Source organism: Carassius auratus, chromosome 36 (genome assembly GCF_003368295.1).
Source record: "Carassius auratus strain Wakin chromosome 36, ASM336829v1, whole genome shotgun sequence".
NCBI lineage: Eukaryota > Metazoa > Chordata > Actinopteri > Cypriniformes > Cyprinidae > Carassius > Carassius auratus.
Genome location: NC_039278.1, coordinates 12758244 through 12778125, shown reverse-complemented (window position 1 = coordinate 12778125; position 19882 = coordinate 12758244). Strand labels below are relative to the sequence as shown.

General features: G+C 35.3%; 1 protein-coding gene across 4 annotated transcripts in view; it reads right to left on the bottom strand.

Moving 5' to 3' along the window:
• The window catches only part of LOC113055295 (Nance-Horan syndrome protein-like), a 46117-nt gene that overhangs the window by 6891 nt on the left and 19344 nt on the right, over positions 1–19882 (bottom strand). For 2 of the 4 annotated variants that reach the window (XM_026221481.1, XM_026221477.1), the window contains exons 2-8: positions 5716–5868; positions 4853–4992; positions 4590–4634; positions 3042–3086; positions 2488–2550; positions 374–569; positions 33–164 (exon numbers count right to left, since the gene is read on the bottom strand). In XM_026221481.1, the coding sequence (XP_026077266.1) occupies positions 33–164; positions 374–569; positions 2488–2550; positions 3042–3086; positions 4590–4634; positions 4853–4992; positions 5716–5868 (774 nt within the window). The remainder of the gene's footprint in view (positions 1–32; positions 165–373; positions 570–2487; positions 2551–3041; positions 3087–4589; positions 4635–4852; positions 4993–5715; positions 5869–19882) is intronic. The other 2 variants (XM_026221478.1, XM_026221480.1) reach the window with 2 other exon arrangements.

Here is a 19882-nt window from a genome sequence, read left to right as displayed (position 1 = left end):
AGCTTTAGATGGAAGTAATCAGCTGCCCATACCCATGTCTTGTTGAACACGTTTGGGGATGCCAGTTATCGTTTTTCGCCTCCTGAGTTTTCGACGTCTCTGTAGAACTGAATGTGAGTGAACAAGAGAGCAGCGAGCACTGGCATCTCTGTCAAATCCAACACCTGTGAAGAAAAATAACACAGACCCTCAGAACTTGTTAAGCATATGACATAGATTCCCTTAGTGGGAATAAAAGTTGTTGATATGTTCCACAATATCAAATTATTTTGGTCTTTGATGCATTCATTTTACATATATATTTTTATAATATATTTTACAATATATTGTTGGTGTTTTTAGCTCATATTGAATCTGAAGTAATGTTGCTTACCAGAAACATTTATTGGAATAATACAGGATGAAATTACTTGAGAGTCATTCTTTATTTTCTCTTCTGTCGTGGGAAGAGGCAGGGCTTTGGACCAGTTGGTCTGTTTGTCCAAGGTGGTAGGTACATTGGGAACAGGACATTTAGGCCTATGGCTCATCACTGGCAATTCGCCATCTGTTTCTGTGTTGGTTCCAGCCTAATATGGGATGAATTGTTACTGTTGCTGTATTCAGAACACTGATGATTTAATATTTTAATCCATATACACAGACTGCAAACACACTGTCGAATGTAAAGATACAATTTTATCTATAAGATCACAAGTTTTATACAGTGGCCCCAAAAACCATCAGACACTTTTGGAGTCACACTTAATGTATGAAATCCACTGCACTAGAAATATACAACAAATATACAAAATAGCAAACCATGTGGCAACTGATGGTTAAAGGGATAAGCAACTGTTTGGTTATCTACTGTACATTCTTCAAAATATATTATTTTCCATTCAACACAAGAAAAGAACTCATACAGGTTTGAAACAAGTGAAGTGTGAGTAAATGATGACAGAATATTCAATTTTGGGTAAGCTTCCCTTAACAACCCCCCCCCCCCCCCTCAAAACTAACCTAGATATCAAATTAAGACATTCATACAGTACATTTGAATGAGGTTTAAGTGTCCAAATACTCTTTGGGACCAACTGTATTAAGTATAGGCATGGGCCGGTATGTGATTTAGATGGTATGATAACCTTAAGCAAAAATATCACGGTTTTACTTTACCACGGTATTGCAATTACATCTCTAAAATGAATTTTTACATGTCTGGCTAAAATACAACTTTTCATTCATTGAACACAATACATTTTTCTTTGATCTGCATTTTAATCATGATCCACAAAGATGCTACATCTACATGTAGCATGAACCGTTTGTGATTTAAATTAAATAGTACAATTTTATAATAACCAAATCTGCTGTCAAAACAGAATTTTCTGACTAGATTTGTGAAATTATACAACATTCAACAATTTCTGGACAAAACCGAAACAGCAGAGGGGTTGAATGAAAATGCTAATTCACTCTCTTGCACCAAGTGACGCTTATGGAACAGCACCGAAACAGCATTTCCTTGGTTATCTCTGTAAACAAACACTATTATTTTCTCCTCTTTGCATCCGTCTTCAGTGTCTCATGCCTCTGTTAACAGCCATTTACAGACTTCGTAATTGTCCACACAAATTACATTTTGGAAAATGATTGCAGTGCAGTAGGAAGGGTCATGTTACTCTCTACGCTGCAAACAACCTGAGGGATTCCTACACTCTTAGTCTTTGACAAGACATATAAAACAATGTATACCACAAGACAGGTTTAACGGGAAATTTTAGTGGTTTTGAAACCGTGACATTTTCAAATCGCTGTATACCTTGAAACCGGTAATCGGCCCATACCTAATTAAGTAGACATCTACATACATACATGTATTGCCAAAATCCCATTTTTCTGTGTTGATGAGAAATGCAGCGTTGGTTATGAGGCAGAAGACACGAGAGAATGAAGGAGAATAAATAAATAAAAGAATCAAACACAGGCAAAGAGACAGCATGATTCTTTTTTTCATGGTTGCATGCAGTAGTAGTGGTGCAGTAGTGGAGTAGTATTCAGTGTCAAACAAAAACTAGAAGAAATGGTCTTACTATATCAGATCAGATACAGATATTTAAATACATTTATTATGTATCCCATTAGTTGTCCCAGATAATACTGAGCTGCCCAACTTAACATAGTGCCATTTATAAAATGGTATAAATGATTTACACAGTAGCATATTCCTTAACTGATTCTACTTATAAATACAAACACATCCTTATGGAGTAATTTACTTAATTATCACAGGATTTACTCTGATGATGTTATCAGCAATACCAAATATAAATCTTTGCAGATGTTTTGCAAAAGGTACAGCAAAGTGGCTTAAAATCCATGAACAGACATGAAATATTTACATCTGGAAAAAGTCTTCGTTCTAGCCTACACATTAAAAAAAGGAGAAACAGATAATGGTTAGGAGTTAAGAGTTAACAAGCAGTCTTTAATGGGGAAAAATACCTTTCTAATCCAGGGAATGAAGTAACAACACTGAACAGGGGAGGAGGAACGGGAGCGCTGATACTAAAATTAAAAGATGGAAAACATGACTAAATAAATAGTAAAAAAATGTACTTGTTAAATCAAAATAAATGTCTAATGCAATGTTTCTGTGGTGTTCATGGAGTGCACATGCTGTCAGAGAACAGGGGTGACATGCACACACAAAAACATAGACATGCTCTCTTTTGGAACTGTTTTCCAAAACCTGGATCCACTGAGATGTATGTGGTTCAACTCTCCAACATACATGCAGAAATGAAAGGCCAAATTTTTTCATGGAGAAGGAATTTACTACATTTTATTTTTATGCAAGGATTTGGTTTAACTCTCCAACATACATGCTGAAATGAAAGGCCAATTTCTTTTCATGGAGAAGGAATTTACTACATTTTATTTCTATGGAAGGATTTGAATCAATCTGGCACCCATCCAATAGTCTTGATACCTGTACTTAAAAATAAAAGTTAGATCAGGAGTTCTGTTTTCACATGTCAAAAACTGATGTAATTTACCTTTTTGAGGACGGGTTTGACTTCAGCCTCTTTGGCTGGTCTCTCCTGCAGCAGTTAAATGCAATAAACAAAACCAATAAAGATCCCAGAACACATTTAACCACCTTTAAAATCACATGTTGCAGCCCATTTTACTCTTGTGCATTTTACCTTTTTAAAAAAATTTAAGATGTAAAACAGACAGCATTTATAATATGACAAAACTAATTATAAATAACCAATTCATTCAAAACACTCAGCACACTGAAGAAACTGTTTTATATATTATTGCTCTATGGCAACTTCTGTTGTTTCTAAACAACTCATAGTAGATACAGATCAGTTGTTGGTCAGCTTATAAATCAAACCAGTATGTCAGAATGACAATCAAGTCTCCTCTGATGTTTTGTATTTTTTTTCCTTCACATGATTCCATCTCTCTATCTGAAATATCTTTGTAGGTTCATTATTATGGAGGGTTACTATTATGACAAGAAGATAGTTAGATATTCATTCAAGAATTCCCGGCATACTGAGCATTTTGACTTAAGTAGCATTTTACACTGTGCACTGACACTTTAAAGGGGTCTTCAGATGCCATTTTCAACAAGTTGCTATGATTCTTTAGGGTGTTAATGAAAAGTCTGTAACAGTTTGGTTAAAAATTCTCAATGGTAAAAACAGCTCTTTTTTTTAGAGCAAGCCGTTTTTTAGTGTTTTCCTTTAAATGTTAATGAGCTCCCCTGACGCCCCTCTCTTTACATTAACCGTACTGTTTGTGAAACTTGCTAATTAGCACATTATTAGGAAAGGAGATTTGCAAAGATTAATTAAACCATATACTCACTTCTTCAGTTGGTGAAGCTGAATCATGAAAGATTTAGGTAGATCAGAGGTGCATTCCCATCAGAAACAAATGTAATTCACTTCAGTGGCTCAGATGTCGGAAGTAAATGACGACTGCTATGTTCATTATTACAGTAAATCCAAAAACAAAACACCTCAATCACTTAGTAGTCATTCTTGTCTACATTTGCTCCAGTGGTGAAAAAATGGAGGACTGATGACAGTAACAGTCCAGTTTGTGCTGAAACGCTAGTGTCACTCAAAAAATCATAGGAGGGGCCTGTCTGTGTGATGTCACAAAGACTGAGATTGAGATTGGCTCGATTTGAAAAAGGGGTAAAGATTTTAGAATATTTAAGTAGATTTAGATTTTTATCATTATAGGGTGGCCAACACATTTCAGTTTAAGCAACTTGTATAAGTGCACGTAGCAACCAATGACCCCTTTGAAGTAAAAAAAAGCATGCATTATTGATTATTGCAAAAAAAAAAAAAAATTAATCTATCTTATTAAAAATGTTAGTTCAATATTTTACACACAGTAAAAAGCACAAGAAAAAAAAGAAAATACTGGTAACTCAATGTCCAAAAAAAAAAAAATTATATATATATATTAAAAAAACTTAATATATAATATAAATATTAAAAACTTAATATATAGTTGTTGGGTTTTTTTGGGGACGGGATGGAATCACACTATACATGCAAACAGAACCGCTTTACCTTCCTCTGGATAGTTTGCACATCACTCTCTCTAATGCTCCTCTCCTGGTGTGCATGGCAGGAGAAAGTGTGCTAGTTTAGGCCAAAAATATCTTGCTGTTGGTCTTATAATAGTTTATATTTGAAGATAAACAATTCTGGTACTGGGTTAAATCACCACTTGACATTTGACACAAAATCAGGGTCCTGAAGCAAAACCAGCTGAGAACCACTGATTTGTGGACCTCCTCTACATGAGTGGAGATTAAATGTTGTATTCTTACCACGCGTGAGTGCCGGCCCCTCTGTTCCCGCCTTCTGAGTTTGTGAGTTGAAGGGAAGGTTGGCATGGGAGGGGCCACAGATATAGATATGGTGACCCGACCACGCTCTCTGCTGGTTGAACGCTGACGCTGCTGCTGGTCTGTAAAGCACACATCACACACACACTTACTTCAGTTGGCTGAGCTATTTTAGTCTAAAATATATTATGAATTATAACAACTTCAGTTTTATAGAATTTATACAGACAGCCAACTGCTAACTAAATTGTTAATGTGCAGAAGGCCTTCAATGTATTTGGTGAATACTGATGATGTACAATCAATGTTCTGGTCACATTTTATGTGTAACTGATGGAAGTAAAATTGATTCAAGGGGAAAATATAAATTATGCTAGATGGTTCACACTGAACTTGAGGCAATGCAGGATCAAATTTCATCATTCAAACACAAGGTGGCAGTATGAATCAGATGTTCAACAACAAACTCCCCTAATATCTGCCTCTAAATAATTTTTTCTTTTCTTTCTTAACAGTTATATATATTCACACCTTTAAAATGTACAGCTTCAAACTCATTAAACACATAGATTCAGGAAACTGTTTGGACAGATTGGGGACTACATAATAACACTTTATTGATACCTGAGGGGAACTGCAGGATCCTAATTCTCATCTATCTTGATCTGTCACTTCTCTAAGATGATCTATCACCACTGTGGCCCTGAGCAGACCGCTGAACCACAGTGGGAATTTGGTTACAACTTTTGTGATATAAGATATGTTTGGATGAAAAGAATGATAAAAATCAAATGGTACTGTGGTTTGGAACCAAAAGATATAGGCCCGGAAACCTGACTCAGTACCTCTGTGCAGTGCCCGCAGGTTGAGCTTGGCATGTCGGTGTAACTCCTCCAGACATGGTGGCCGTGTACAAGTGTGGAACAGATTGTGATGTTGATGCCATGGAGCCTGATAGTGGGATGTCAGTTTACTCTCAATGTCCAGATTTGATACCGCTGCAGAGAAAGACAAAGAAATGACAAGGTCAGAAATCTGGAATGTGTCCAGGATTTTTATTCCAACTTCTAGCAAATAAGTATGCAATAAGAATAGAATCTAAGTCCTACTGGACAGAGTGAAATTTCTACATTATTGTTTAAATAAACTTTAATGCTTATATGATTCTTTTGAATATTATGTAATTTTTATCAGAACCCATTGTAGTTGTGTTGGAATAAACTCATGCGGTTGGACAGGTAACGGGAACGGTGTGTTCTAAAAAAAACTACATTATTTAGTATTTTGTTAGAATCCTTGAGGGCATTTCCATGAGAAGTAATAGAATAGATTACAAATGACATCAATTCCAAAAAGGAATACTATTTAAACCAATGAATAAAAGAAATAAGTAATTTTATTCAGTGAAGATGCATTCAGTTTATATATAAAAATGTAAAATGTAAATATTAACTAAATGTCTTTATTTTAACGTCTCTATTCATCAAAGTATCCTGAAAATCAAAACAAACTAAAACAAACACACATGTTTTTGGAGCACAAAATCTGCATTTTAGAACAATATTCTGAAACATCATGTGCCACTGAGGACTGGAGTAATGATTGCTGAAAATTCAGCATCGCATCAAGGTATAAATTACATTATAAAATATATTTAAAGAGAAAACATTTTAAATTGTAACAATGTTTCAAATGATTGTTGTATTGCTGATTCTTATCAAATAATGCAGTCTGGACATCCTTAGGACACTTTCTAGAACATTTTTAAAACTCTTACCAACCCCAAACGTTTGAGCAGTAGTGTATTTCCACATTCACTCACTGTAATCAATATTATGTATTAGAATAAAACAAATAGCATTCTAGGGAGACAAAGGTGAAAGACAGCTTCATTAGTATTTCTCCCTCTATCTTTTTCTCTTTTCCCCAGCATCCTGTCTCATCCTCTCCTCTATAAAGGAGCATCTGCCCATCAGTATTCAATGCACAGTGGTCCTCTTGAACTACACAGAGTCATTTGTATCCAAGCAACCCTTCATATCTAATTTACAATGAATTAGCAGATCCTTATCAAGCCGTGATCAGCAAAATAATAACAGAAATGCATTACCTGTCTTAGAAGACCACAAAGAAAAGGGAGGAGATTAATGATGAATGATGCTTAGAAAAACACTGGATTTTATAGAAACAAATCCTTGGTTGTATGTAATTGGAACAAAAGCCATAGGACATTTACTTGAAAGTGTAATACAAAACAGAAGTGGCTTCACAAGGAAGGGTCTGTGGAGATTGTTTTCTTAGACTCTTAGAGGATACCGCAAATGGGGTCTTATATTTCTGAAAGCTATGGCTATATATGATGCAGACAATTCAGACTGACAGTCAGAAAGGAAACCTTTTAGTACTTATTAACCATAAGGTAAACCATGAGAATAGTTAAGTCTGTTGGTTTGACAGAAATGAGTACACAAGGCCCCCCCCCACCTCTCTCTCTCTCTCTATCTCTCTCACACACACATATTTGGTAATCTGATACCAGCCCTTTCTATAATCTTTAGTCTGACCAAATCTAAAGAACTATTAAAATGAATAACACACAATACAATACGAATCTGATACCTGCTTTTTGCACTATTAAATGTCTTTGCATGTCCAGTGTTAGCTTGCATTGCGTAACCAAACATTTGCAGTGATACCACATATTTGCACAACTAAGCTACACTTAGCAATAAATTAATTGCATTGCATGAGTTTTGCAAACAATGTTAACCTAACTTTACTTAGATTTTATACATTTTTACATTTACTTTAAAACAAATTCTAATCAACTAGTAAAATAATAAGCGTCTTTTAAAATCTGTCTATATAAAGGGAAACAAATGGCATTGGAATATGGGAAATCAAGTTAACTTTTTTATAACATAAATTTTATAAAAATATTGCATTTAGGTGGAAACTTACTCTCTGTATTATTTATAGCTTGAACCTTTTTAAGGTTTTAAAGACATCTGATTGACACTTTACTGATCGATTCAGACCTCCGCCAGTGTGAGGAATTTCTAATGTATTCATGCTTCAATCAAACTTAAGAGGCTCTTATTCATAGTAAGTCTACACTAATTCTTTGTCTCCAGGAGTGGGCCAGTTTTTGTTCTTACTTCGGTTTCTTAAGCACCCTATTAAATTTCCCTAGTGATTTTTCAGTCCTGTAAGCAATATGGCAAATCCACTTACTCGTCTGAGTGACCTATTATACCATTAAACTACCTGATGTATAGAAAGTTTGAAAGAACAGCATTTATTTGAAATACAAATATTTTTCAAGACTCTACATATCTTTACATATGTCACTTTTTATTTAATGGGTCTTTGCTGAATACAAGTAAGAATTTCTTTCAAAAAAAAAAACCAAAACAAACTTGCTCAAATCTTTTGAAAGTTTATAATATAATATAATATAATATAATATAATATAATATAATATAATATAATATAATATAATATAATATAATATAATATAATATAATATAACTGATAAATGTCCACAAATGAAAAATGAAATGAAAGCTTTTCCAAAAGGCAGGCAGTTAATTAATTATGCTGCTATCAGTGTATTAGGGACATATGTATCCTTCACAAGAAAAGCAATCCCAGAATGCACTGCGACACCTTATAGAAAAAAAAAAAATGTCTTGAGTTAGTGTCTTGATATTCACCTGCTCATAACCTGAAATCCCATAGCATGAAATCCATGCGGGCCAGATGTGGGCGGGATCTGGGCCGAAACGGCTTGCTTTCTGGGCTGCACTGAACAGACTCTATTACTCAGCACCTCTCTGCTGTTCCCATCGTTTGTGCCCTGCATTATCAAGTACTGATCCTGCAGCACATCTAGCACACATGCACCGTTTTCATTCCCTCTGCACTTGGACATTTTGGACATCAATTACAAATTAATTCAACCAAAGAGGAAGTATGCGTTGTATGCAGAGTTACACATAGCATGATGTAATATAATAGTCTGTGACTCTTATTTTGTCATTAGTCACAGTTAAGCTTATTACTACTTGTGCACATATGGACATTTTCAAAATAAACTCCACAATACAACACACACAAGTATTTCATGAATTTCTTCTAAAATGTAAACCACAAAACATCTCAATTCTCAATGTTCCGTTCAGTGGCAATGAAAATCAGAGTTTGATTCATGTAAAGAGGTCAATGCTTAGTGAGACAGCAGTAGCTACACTGCAGTATAATTGCACCAGAATACAAAGAAACGAGTTAAAACATTAAAACGATGCTCATCTATATTCTCGTCCATGAACTACCTGCATTCACCTCTGCAGGGATTCTAGATCACTATCCTTGTCTGTAATCTAGTCGTCTTACCTGTTGTGCCTGCTCTCTGGCCTGCGTTCTTACTACCCCTCTTTATCCTTCTCCTCTTTTTCAAGCCAGAGCCAGGTATCTTTCTCTGAGCGTTTCCCATCTTTCCCTGGACTGCTCATACAGAATGAAGGAGTGAAGGATTCTGCTAGCACTACTGCAAGACTGGGCGAGCTGCTCTCTCTCTCTCTCTCTCTCTCTGTTTTTCTTTCATTCTGTCTCCAGCAGGTGCACAGTCAGCAATGTGAGTCAGGACTCTGCCAGCAGCAAGGCAAAGAAAAGTACTGACAGATCTCTAATTAGTAATACAGAAGGGCAATACAGAGATAAAAAAAATAGTTCTAATTAAATAATGAAACTACCAAAGTATACAGGTGGAAGAACATTAGATTCAGATTCAGAACTATAGAGTTTGTCACTACCGATTGCAGTTAATAATTTCATCAGTATCATGTACAGTATACAATACTGTTTGGGGTCTGTTTAAAGATTTTCGATTTTTAAAGGTATTTTAATGTTTTTGAAAGAGGTTTCATGTGCACCAAGGCTGCACTTTTTTTGATAAAAAAAATACATTACATTTGTGAAATATTATTACAATTTAAAGTAACTGTAAATGTAAATGATTCCTGTAAAGGCAAAGCTGAATTTTCAACAGTCCTTAGTCCAGTCTTTAGTGTCACACGATCATTCAGAAATCATTTTAATATGCTGATTTTCTGCTTAAGAAAAATGTCTTCTTATTACAGTTCATTCAGGATTCTTTGTTGAACATAAACTTCAAAAGAAAGAGATTTATTTGAAATCTTTTGTAAGATTTAATGCATACTTGCTGAATAAAAGCATTCATTAATTTAAAAAAAAACAACAACTTTTGAACAAAATTTTTTTGGCCAATATTGCTTTTAAAAATAAAAATGCCCACCATAAAAGTTCAGGTCTCTATGCTTCACAACACAAACAGGTCTACAATGAACATGTTATTGTAATAAATAAATTACATATCCATATTACATGCATAGTACAACTGCACAAAATAAAAACAATAAGAGATATTCACTTCCATTGAGAATGAACTGATAAATCATAATAATAAAATCAAGGGACAATTACAAACTACACACTCAAACTATAACTGCAATGCAATACATTTGATATAATTTTCTATTCCATTCAGAAATATCCAAAGAAACAGGACACATTCTCATGCTACACAAATCATCAGTCGCGTCTCTTTTTTTATAATATAGATGTTCTAGTCATTAACAGTCAGAGCGCTAGCATAGATGAAACTGGGTCAAGCTTGCCTAGCAGAGCTTAAAGACATTGCTGGGATCTTGCTGGGGAAAATCAAATAGTGGATTTATCTGTCGGTAGACTCAAAATTAAAGAACTAAACAGCATTAAACAAGAAACATAAGAAGTCCTCATAATATAAATGCATGTATTCCCTAAAAGAAGACGGATGGAGGCTGGGGACTCTGTGTCTCACTGCTGGTCCCTCTGCAGGAGTGCTTAATACCCACTGATACTACACAGAACTAACAAGACTACGGACTATAAATATCAATATATCTTGTCCTCTTTGAGGAGCACTTTCCTTCCAATTACAGCAGGGGATCCCAATCTTTACAGCAGTTGAACTTCTTGTGACCTGGATTACTCTGTACCCACTGAGATTTGAAGAAACTTTCAGGAAATAGAGTGAATAATAAATGTATTTTTAATTATTCATTTTTTGTTCATAAAACTAACGTACAACAGTATTAATTTTCATTTTAACAGTTTTTTACACACACACACACACGCGCGCACACACACACACACAAAGTACACTACTGGTCAAAAGTTTGACATTAAGATTTTTAACTGAAACAATATAGACAGTAAAGACTTTTACATTGTTACAGTTTTTTGTTGTTGTTGGTGTTGTTCATTTTTAATCATCTTTTTTATTCTTTTTGCGTTTCCTACAATCCAAAGTAGTTAATCCTGTAATAATATCACCATATCTTCATTTAAAGGGTGTCTCTGATAAGATAAGCCTGATTTGAGGGCACCATGGCTGGATGGAGGGTGAAGAACAAGAGGTCCTGTAGAGACTTGACTTACAGACCTTTACAAATGAGCCATAGCAGAATCACTGAAGCATGAAGACTGACCGCTGCCTGTAGTGCTGACCACTGCACTGCTCCGACACACACACACACACACACGCACTTTCTCTCTCTCTCTCTCTCTCTCTCTCTCACACACACACACACACACACACACTCTTTCTCTCACACACACTCTCTCTCAACCATACACACACACACACACACACACACACAGACAGCCATATCAAAAACAAACTCATCGTGTAAGTCAAAGTTTAAAACATTAAATCGGGTAAGGATCAAGTCAAAATTTTTTGAAAACTGCCTATTCATTTTAATTCCTGCTTTACTGCCATCATTAATTCTGAACCTTTTTCTCTGCAAATAATATAGGAGAACAATAAACAGATTTCAGACAGAGGATAAGCAGATGAGATGGGTTGTTGAGTTTAGATGTAGGACAGGACTGTCTCTTTTTCCCCTCTCTCACTCACTCATAACCCTTTTAATAAACTCTACTTGATTCCAGTGTCAGAGTTTAATAATTCAGATTTTCTTAAAGGGACAGTTCACTCAAAAATCAATTCTGTCGTCGCGCACCCTCATGTCACTTTTTAAACCCATATGCATTTATTTTTTTCCAATTTATATATATATATTTTTAATTCTTTAATTTTCTATAGAATAAAATTGACAGCTGACAGTTTATAATGATCATTGTTGTCAAAAAGCACTACAAAATTAGTCCATATAACTTTGTGCTCTTTCTTCCAAATCATCTGAAGCCATACAGTAGCCATACATTTACAGTGTTTTTTTTGTCCTTTTTGGAGCCTAACAGCCATGGTCTGTAAAAACTGTCACTGTATGGTTAAAAGCTGTGTGCACTGTAAAAAAAAAAAAGTTGTAAATGAAACATAATTGGATTTACTACATAAATAAATAAATAGTTTTTCTACTCCAAAATTGCATTTAACTCAGTGTGTTACTTGCAGCTTCTTTGTGACTGTTTGTGAAGTTGACCAGAAATTTCTGAGTGATTTGTTAAAATTGTTTCTATACCAAATTGTAAAAACTGTAAAAATACCAGAATGTCGGGCTGAAGCAACACGGGGGTTACTAAATAATGACAGAATTTCATTTTTGGTAACTATTAACTATACCCCCAAATTCAACAGCAAGGAAGACGGACAATTTCTTGGTAATATATACAGGCATGCGTGAAATCACTACCACGCTTCCCACAACGCACATACATATGGAAACTATGGAAATGACAATGGTGCACAGACCTCCAAATTCATATCTGCAGATGTATGGATACAATGGTATAAAGCCATCAGAAGCCTGCACCTAAAGCCTTCATGGCAAAGAAGGACGACAGTTGATCTGCATCACCAACACTGTAATTCAGTATGCAACAGCCTGGCACTTTACAGTTTATATGACTGCATGCTCCAACATGTTAAACCAAACATGGACAGACAGTCTGTGTGACAGAGACATCATCACAATAGCAGGCTTAGCTTTCCTAGTACAAGTCAAAGATGATCTCTGATAGAGAAATAACCAAGGCGGATGGATTATGTACACAGTAAAAAAAAAAAAGCAAAAAGATTTTACAAGAAAATACTACCTTTAAAAAAAAAAAAAAAGTTAAATACAGGACAAGAAGTTGCAAACATTTATTAAATATAGTAATAAATAAATATGTTACATACAGTTTTTGAACATCAATACAGACCAAAAGCAACTGATTTGAAGTTTAAATGAGTTGCATCATTTAATCGATATCAAAAATGAATAGCAATTTAAACCACAACAAGAGAGAACAGCCTTATCTGATTGGACGCACTGGAAAGGAATGCACTGAAGGACGTACCTCTCAATCTGACAGGAACACAGCAGACAAAAGCCATTGTTCAGGAAGAACAGCTATGTCCTTTTTAGCCAGGTCAACTGTCCTTCAACACTCATTCCATTCATCTTCATGCATCCAGATACATGCTAGTGCACAAACTCACCTGCTGTGGTTGGCAGCCGTGCAGCCACATAAACAGACTAACCCTAACATCAAAGTGAGACCATCTGCAGCATCTGCATTCACTGTGCTCCATTTCCACCTAGAGTCCACCCCCTCCCCATTTCTAGGGGCAGATTGCAGGTGGTACAGTTTAGTCTGTAGACCATTTGCCTGGGCCAGAGAATGAGCTGGTCCAAAGGGAGATATAAAACAGGAATACAAAAATATTCCTATGATATGATATGATATGATTATTCCTGCAAAATCATATTTTCAGTTATATTAAATAGAAATTAATCAGCTAGAAATTAATCCAATTAGAAGATCAAGAGGTTTATTATAATTTGGTAGTACATTTCATAAATAATTACAGCAAGACTGATTCAAAATAACCCCTATAATTTTTTTTTTCAGTTTATCACAGAAAAAAAAAAAAATCAGACACTGAGAAAAGATGCAAACATCTTTTAACTCAATAAAAAACAAAAACTGTAACTGTTCTTCAAGCATAAATACGATGCGTTATTTCACAATATTAAACTGAATAGCAATTAGGAATACAGAAAGAAAGGTGCTTTGATATGACTTTCCCTGCAAAATTGTATACAGAGTTTATTTATGCCAAAAAATAAATAAGCTATACATATATCCAGTTTGGAGACTTTGGAGTAATTAAAATAATTATCATCCATAATCACAATCACCTTCAAATACATAATCATTCAAACATAAAAGTCCTCACAGTGCGATGTAACTGACACAAATACAACTTGAAATAATTGCTTGTCGCTCTGTGTAGACATCAAAGTGAATGAGCCCCCATGTGCACATATCTGAGAAGTGAACATCCTTACATGTACGAGCATGCATTTGAGTTTGTCTGTTTGTGTGTGTGAGCGGTACACACTCCAGTCCCCCTGCCTGGAATAATACAGACCTTCCTGCTAATCCATGTTAATCTGGTCATCCTGTGCCTCTGACCTTGGCGTCAAATGGTCCGACGGTTGGTGAGTGTTTAGTACGGACAGAATCACACTGGCAAACAGAGAAACACAGGTCTGGCTACTTCAGCCAGCAGCTTGTGGCTCTGCAAGATGTCCATTAACAGCACATATTCACATGCCTAGATTTGGGGAGAAGCCAATATGGCTTTTGCAGTGACAGTGTGTGATTTTGAGGCAGATTCAAACTGCAAAAAGCATACAATAGTGCAGACTGAAATACTTGATGACAGTGCAAGAGATAAGTTTGCAGTATTTTCTGTCAATGATGTGATGCCCAAATGCAAACTTTATCATTTGCTGACTTGCAGAAGTCACAATCCATGGATGGGACCGTGACTTCTGAATGGCCCGGAGGGGAGCACACCTGTTCTATTCTTTCCTTTTCCTCATAGGTCACACCCTTCCTCTGCCATTTACTGTGGCTTTCCGTAATGTGACCTTTTTATATCTGCAAACGAACCAGAAACAAGCCTGGAACACACCGTAGTTTCCAACAATAACCTCTTTTCACAATTTTTCTTTCTGAAATGCATCACTTTCTAAGAGCTAAAAATCATTAGCATTGTATAGAAACTATTGAATGTCACTTTTTTAAAATTGGTTTTGTTGTTGTTTTTAACAGCTTTCAGCTCTCTTTTTCCACATCAGTCTGATCACTCTTCTTTTATCTGTATTTGTGGCCATATACACACACACACACACAAATTTCTACTTGATGATAACAATGTATATGCGTGGATTTGTGTAAGAATCTCTCAGACAGGAAGGCTGATGGTACTGTGCGATCCTGTAATTTTGATTGAATAACTTAATATCCAGTGATAAAGAATATCTCTTTGGTTTTGAGACTTTAGTCTTTGCAACTTTACAGATCTTCTTTATGCACCAAGAGCTTGTAACACTCCAAAAAGAAAGGAAAAATTGACCCCTTTAAAACTTTATATTTCTCACAATGCTATATTTGAGAGAATGCTGTATCCATGAAACAAAACATTTTAATATTAAAATAAATGTGTGTAAAAATGTAAATAAATTCAATAGTTATTTCATTATTTGACATACAATAATATAATGCAACATTTGCTCCTTAAAATTATATTTTCAAATAATATATTTTCTTTACATACAGTTTCTATACAGTAGATGCCAACAAAAAGATGGAGGAAAAAAACTGTCTGAGGGAAAGAGAGTTATCAGTGTTTGTGATCAGTGTCACAGACAGCTTTGGGGGAAAGGGGCTGTAATTTGACATTTCCAGCATAAGATCACAGAGCACGTCTTCAGACACGACACCTCAGCTCCTCCTCCTCTGCCATCACAGAGACTCAACTGAGTTCACAGCAGGATGTGGCTATCTATCACATAGAGGCTAATCATGCTAATCATGTAACTGCCTCCAGACCTGACCCTTTAGGAGGGGATGTCTGCAAGTTTGCACATGTATACCTTAAAATGGAGACAAAACTCATGATATTAATAGAACATGAACTGCAAAAGATTTCCTAAAAATTACACTGAAATAAATATTAATGCTAATGGATAGCTTTCTCCAGGTAGCTACCGTAGGCCCAAGTCAAGGCCACAGTGTCAGTCCACTGAAACAAACAAAGCATTGTTGAAAGCACCAAATTGTTTACATCATTGAGGGAAATCTAAGGACAAACAGCTTACTTATAGTCATCTCTGCAGGTTAAACTGGGATAGTTGAAAGTACATAACATAAAAAGTTGAAAAACATAAAAAAATAAAAAATAAATACATACTTCACCTTTAGGCAATGGGCAATGCTCTGTTTTATGCTCAGGTTTATGGCCTAAACTTGTGACAATACTAACTGGAGGTGATGTTTAGCTCTTGAAAAATAGTAGAGTCAAATATTCGTTTTTTTGCCTTTTTAGTTTTTTGTCTTGCCTTTTAAGAAAAAAACAAAACAAAACATACTACATACAATGAATGCCAATCACAATAAATGGAGAACAACAAGATCCAATAACTTCATGTTAACAATACTTTTAAACAACAGTCTCTAATGCTTACCAAGGCTGAATTTACTTGCTTAAAAATACTGAAAAAAAAACTGTGATGCCATATACAGAATTGTTTTTAGTTTGATATATTAATATGTAATTTATTCCTGTGGTTGCAAAGCAAAATTTTCAGCTCCATTCTTTAGTCTCACATGATGCTTCAGAAATCCTTCTAATATGCTGATTTGCTGCTCATTTTCTTATTCGCTTAAAACCCTCTTTATTATTATCAATGTTGAAAACAGCTTAATATTTTTGTGGAAAACGTGATATTTTTTCTGGTCTATGTAATGAAATATTTATTTGAAATAGAAATCTTTTGCAACATCATTAATGTTTTTAGTGTTATTTTCGATCAATTGAATGCATCCCTGCGAAATAAAAAATAAAAGTATTCATTGCATTCAAAATGATTCATATTACGGCTGTCATTCAGTAGCACTATGCATCAAAATGCCATAGTTTTAATGTCTGATCCAATCATGGTACTTATACTCTATTCAAACATCCCCATAACAGACTCCATCCAGCCATTTAAAAACTAATGCACATATTAACAAAGTTTCAGCCTTATCTATATATAGCGCATGAATAAACTACCACAACCCGAACATAAGCTGCACAGTGCACACATGTATGATACGCATATAGGGAAACATGCAAATTAGAGACAAAAGATGGTCCACTGCATGAGTAGCTGATTCAAACATACTCTGAAACTGAAAGTCAGAGACACAAAATGCTCTGATCTTCTAATTTAAACAATCTTATATGTGCGTGTGTGTGTGTGTTTAGAGGGCACGAATATTGATACGCCATGATAAAATATACAAGTTTTTTTGTGTATATGATATACGCACACAAAACCTTGTATATTTTATCATGGTGTATATGAGCAAGTGTGACGTGCTTCAGATCACTATCCAGAATACATAAACAATATGACGTGATTTATTCTTACATGTGGTCTACAGAAACCACAGAATAACAGAGAACAGGATGGAAGAGACGGATGGAGTTCTTTACAAGTGTCTTTGTTTAAACGCCTTCCATTTCATTTGGCTACAATGGAATGCAGTAACGTTACACACACAAACACACCTGCGTAATTCAACATTCATCTTCTGTTTAAAAGTCTAATAAGGTCATGAATACCATCGTACAAAGGTGGGGGATGGAAATCATCTTTCTATTTGAACATATATAAAATGTAATTATTCCTGTGATGCAAAGCTGAATTTTCTTTATCATTATTCTAGTCTTCTTTGTTACATGATCCTTCAGAATTTACTCTAATATGGTGATCTGCTTCTCAAGAAACATCTCTTATTATTTTCAGTGTTTAAAACAGTTCTTAAATGAATAATAGTTCAAAAGAACAACCATTTGTTTCACAGTTAATTAATATATGTTCATAACAATGACCAGCGTTTATTTAAACTATAACATGGTAAAGAAGCTTACGAAGATGAGGAATAAAACTAGGAAATAGACTTTAATAACAACACTCTGGATACAGGAATAAAGCCGGAGTAAATCACACACTTAACATTAACAAGAACAAGAACAAATACTGAGGGAGACAAAAAGCAAACAAGGAACTATTAAGTCAATTAACAAGGCACAGGTGACAATAATGAGGAATAAGCAACTCAGGAAAACTAGGTCAAACAGGGCAAACAGAAAACAACAGACGTTACATATAACTTGAAATGTAAAAAAGGTTGATTTTAGGGACACCTTATATCCAAAATCTCAAAGACTACAGAGTGTCCGCCTACCTGACATTTTTCTACAACTATGTCATAGTATTTAAACATAAAAAATAATAAAATTTTCTTTCTGTGCCCTTATAAAGCTGACAATTTTTTTTAAAGTGATAATAAAAATAATTAGTTGTCTTCTTAGACATCTCTCTCTGTCTAAAGCAGTTACTATTCTTCTAAAAGAAAAGGATACTCAGGGAATTCAATTTAGGTTAATGAAGTTGCAGTTTCTTACAGTGAACTGCTCATGGGACGACGTCTCTCTGTCCGACTTATTTTTTTTTACATCAAGAGATCGCTGTGATGTGAAAATGAGAGATGTGTGCATATGGTTTAGGTTGTATTGTTCCGAGTTGGGCTGCTGTTTGCAGTTGGAAATGGGTTAATGTGGGTAAAGGGGGATTATCATTCATACGCGTGTGTATTTAAGAATGCCACTGCAGCAGGGCGGGGTGCAGCCTCGTCGTGCAGCAGCACTGCAGAGCCCATGGGGCAAGCATACTGTGTGTGAGCATGCGTGCACCCAAACGAGCAAGAGATGAGAGTCCAGTGTTCACTGCCTGTTGTTGCCGTCAGTCCCGTCTCATCAACAAGAGGCAACGGGTCTCTGTGTGTGTCTATATATGTGTGTGTGTGACATTTTGTGTCATACATGTTGGTGAATGGTACAATAAATCCGTTGTCCATGTTATTTTTAACTGTCTGTCTCCATGGAAACCAGCACATATGCTGTGAGCGATGCACCCTGCTGATTGTGTGTGTGTGTGTGTGTGTGTGTGGAGATGCAGCAGTTCATCCTGCTTTATCTGAAGGAAGCACACACACGTTGCGCATGCCTGCCGCAGTGTGTGTGCATGTGTGAGCGTGTGTTTTACGAGGTCAGATCAAATCACAAAATCACATCTGATTAAACACACAGAGTATAAGCAGTTTGGTAAGTCACACCCAAGAAAACGAGGTGGAGGGATCCACAAACCAGTAGCTGGATCACACAGGCACGATTTAGATTTACAATAATATTAATAGCTAATAACATGACAAACAGTGCCAGTTTACACTCAAGCCTACGTATGCCTGACTAATATTTCATAGTTAAAAAGCACTAGTTACTCAAACCAAAGCATTTATTATTTACAAAAGGTTTATAAAGCCTTATATCTATACAGGACTCGCCATAGGTTATGATATGTAACTTTATAGCAAACCTGATGAAAATGGTATAGATATGTACATATATAAAAAAAATCTAGCCAAATATCTAGACAAGTCCAACATCAGGTCACATAATTTTATACTGAAAAAAAAAAGAAATTATATATATATATATATATATATATATATATATATATATATATATACACACACACACACACAGACTTGAATAGCAAGTGCTATAAAACAGTATGAGCTGGTAATGTATACATTCAAACAAAAAAATAAAGTAAAAATAATAAAATATTAATAACAAAAAATTTAAACGACAGGGTCCTAGAAATGCGGTCCTGAAACTTTCGCAAGAATATCCTACCACAATAAAACAGGCTTGTTGAAGATGCACATTCATTCTCTGCCAGCAGGAGGTGCTTTCGGAACAGCAGAAATAAAACTGTTTCCCCGGTTACAGCAGAACACAAACCATTATCCATCAAATTCAGCACATTATGCCAATGTGTTACCCCGTTATGTGTAGCCATCAGATTC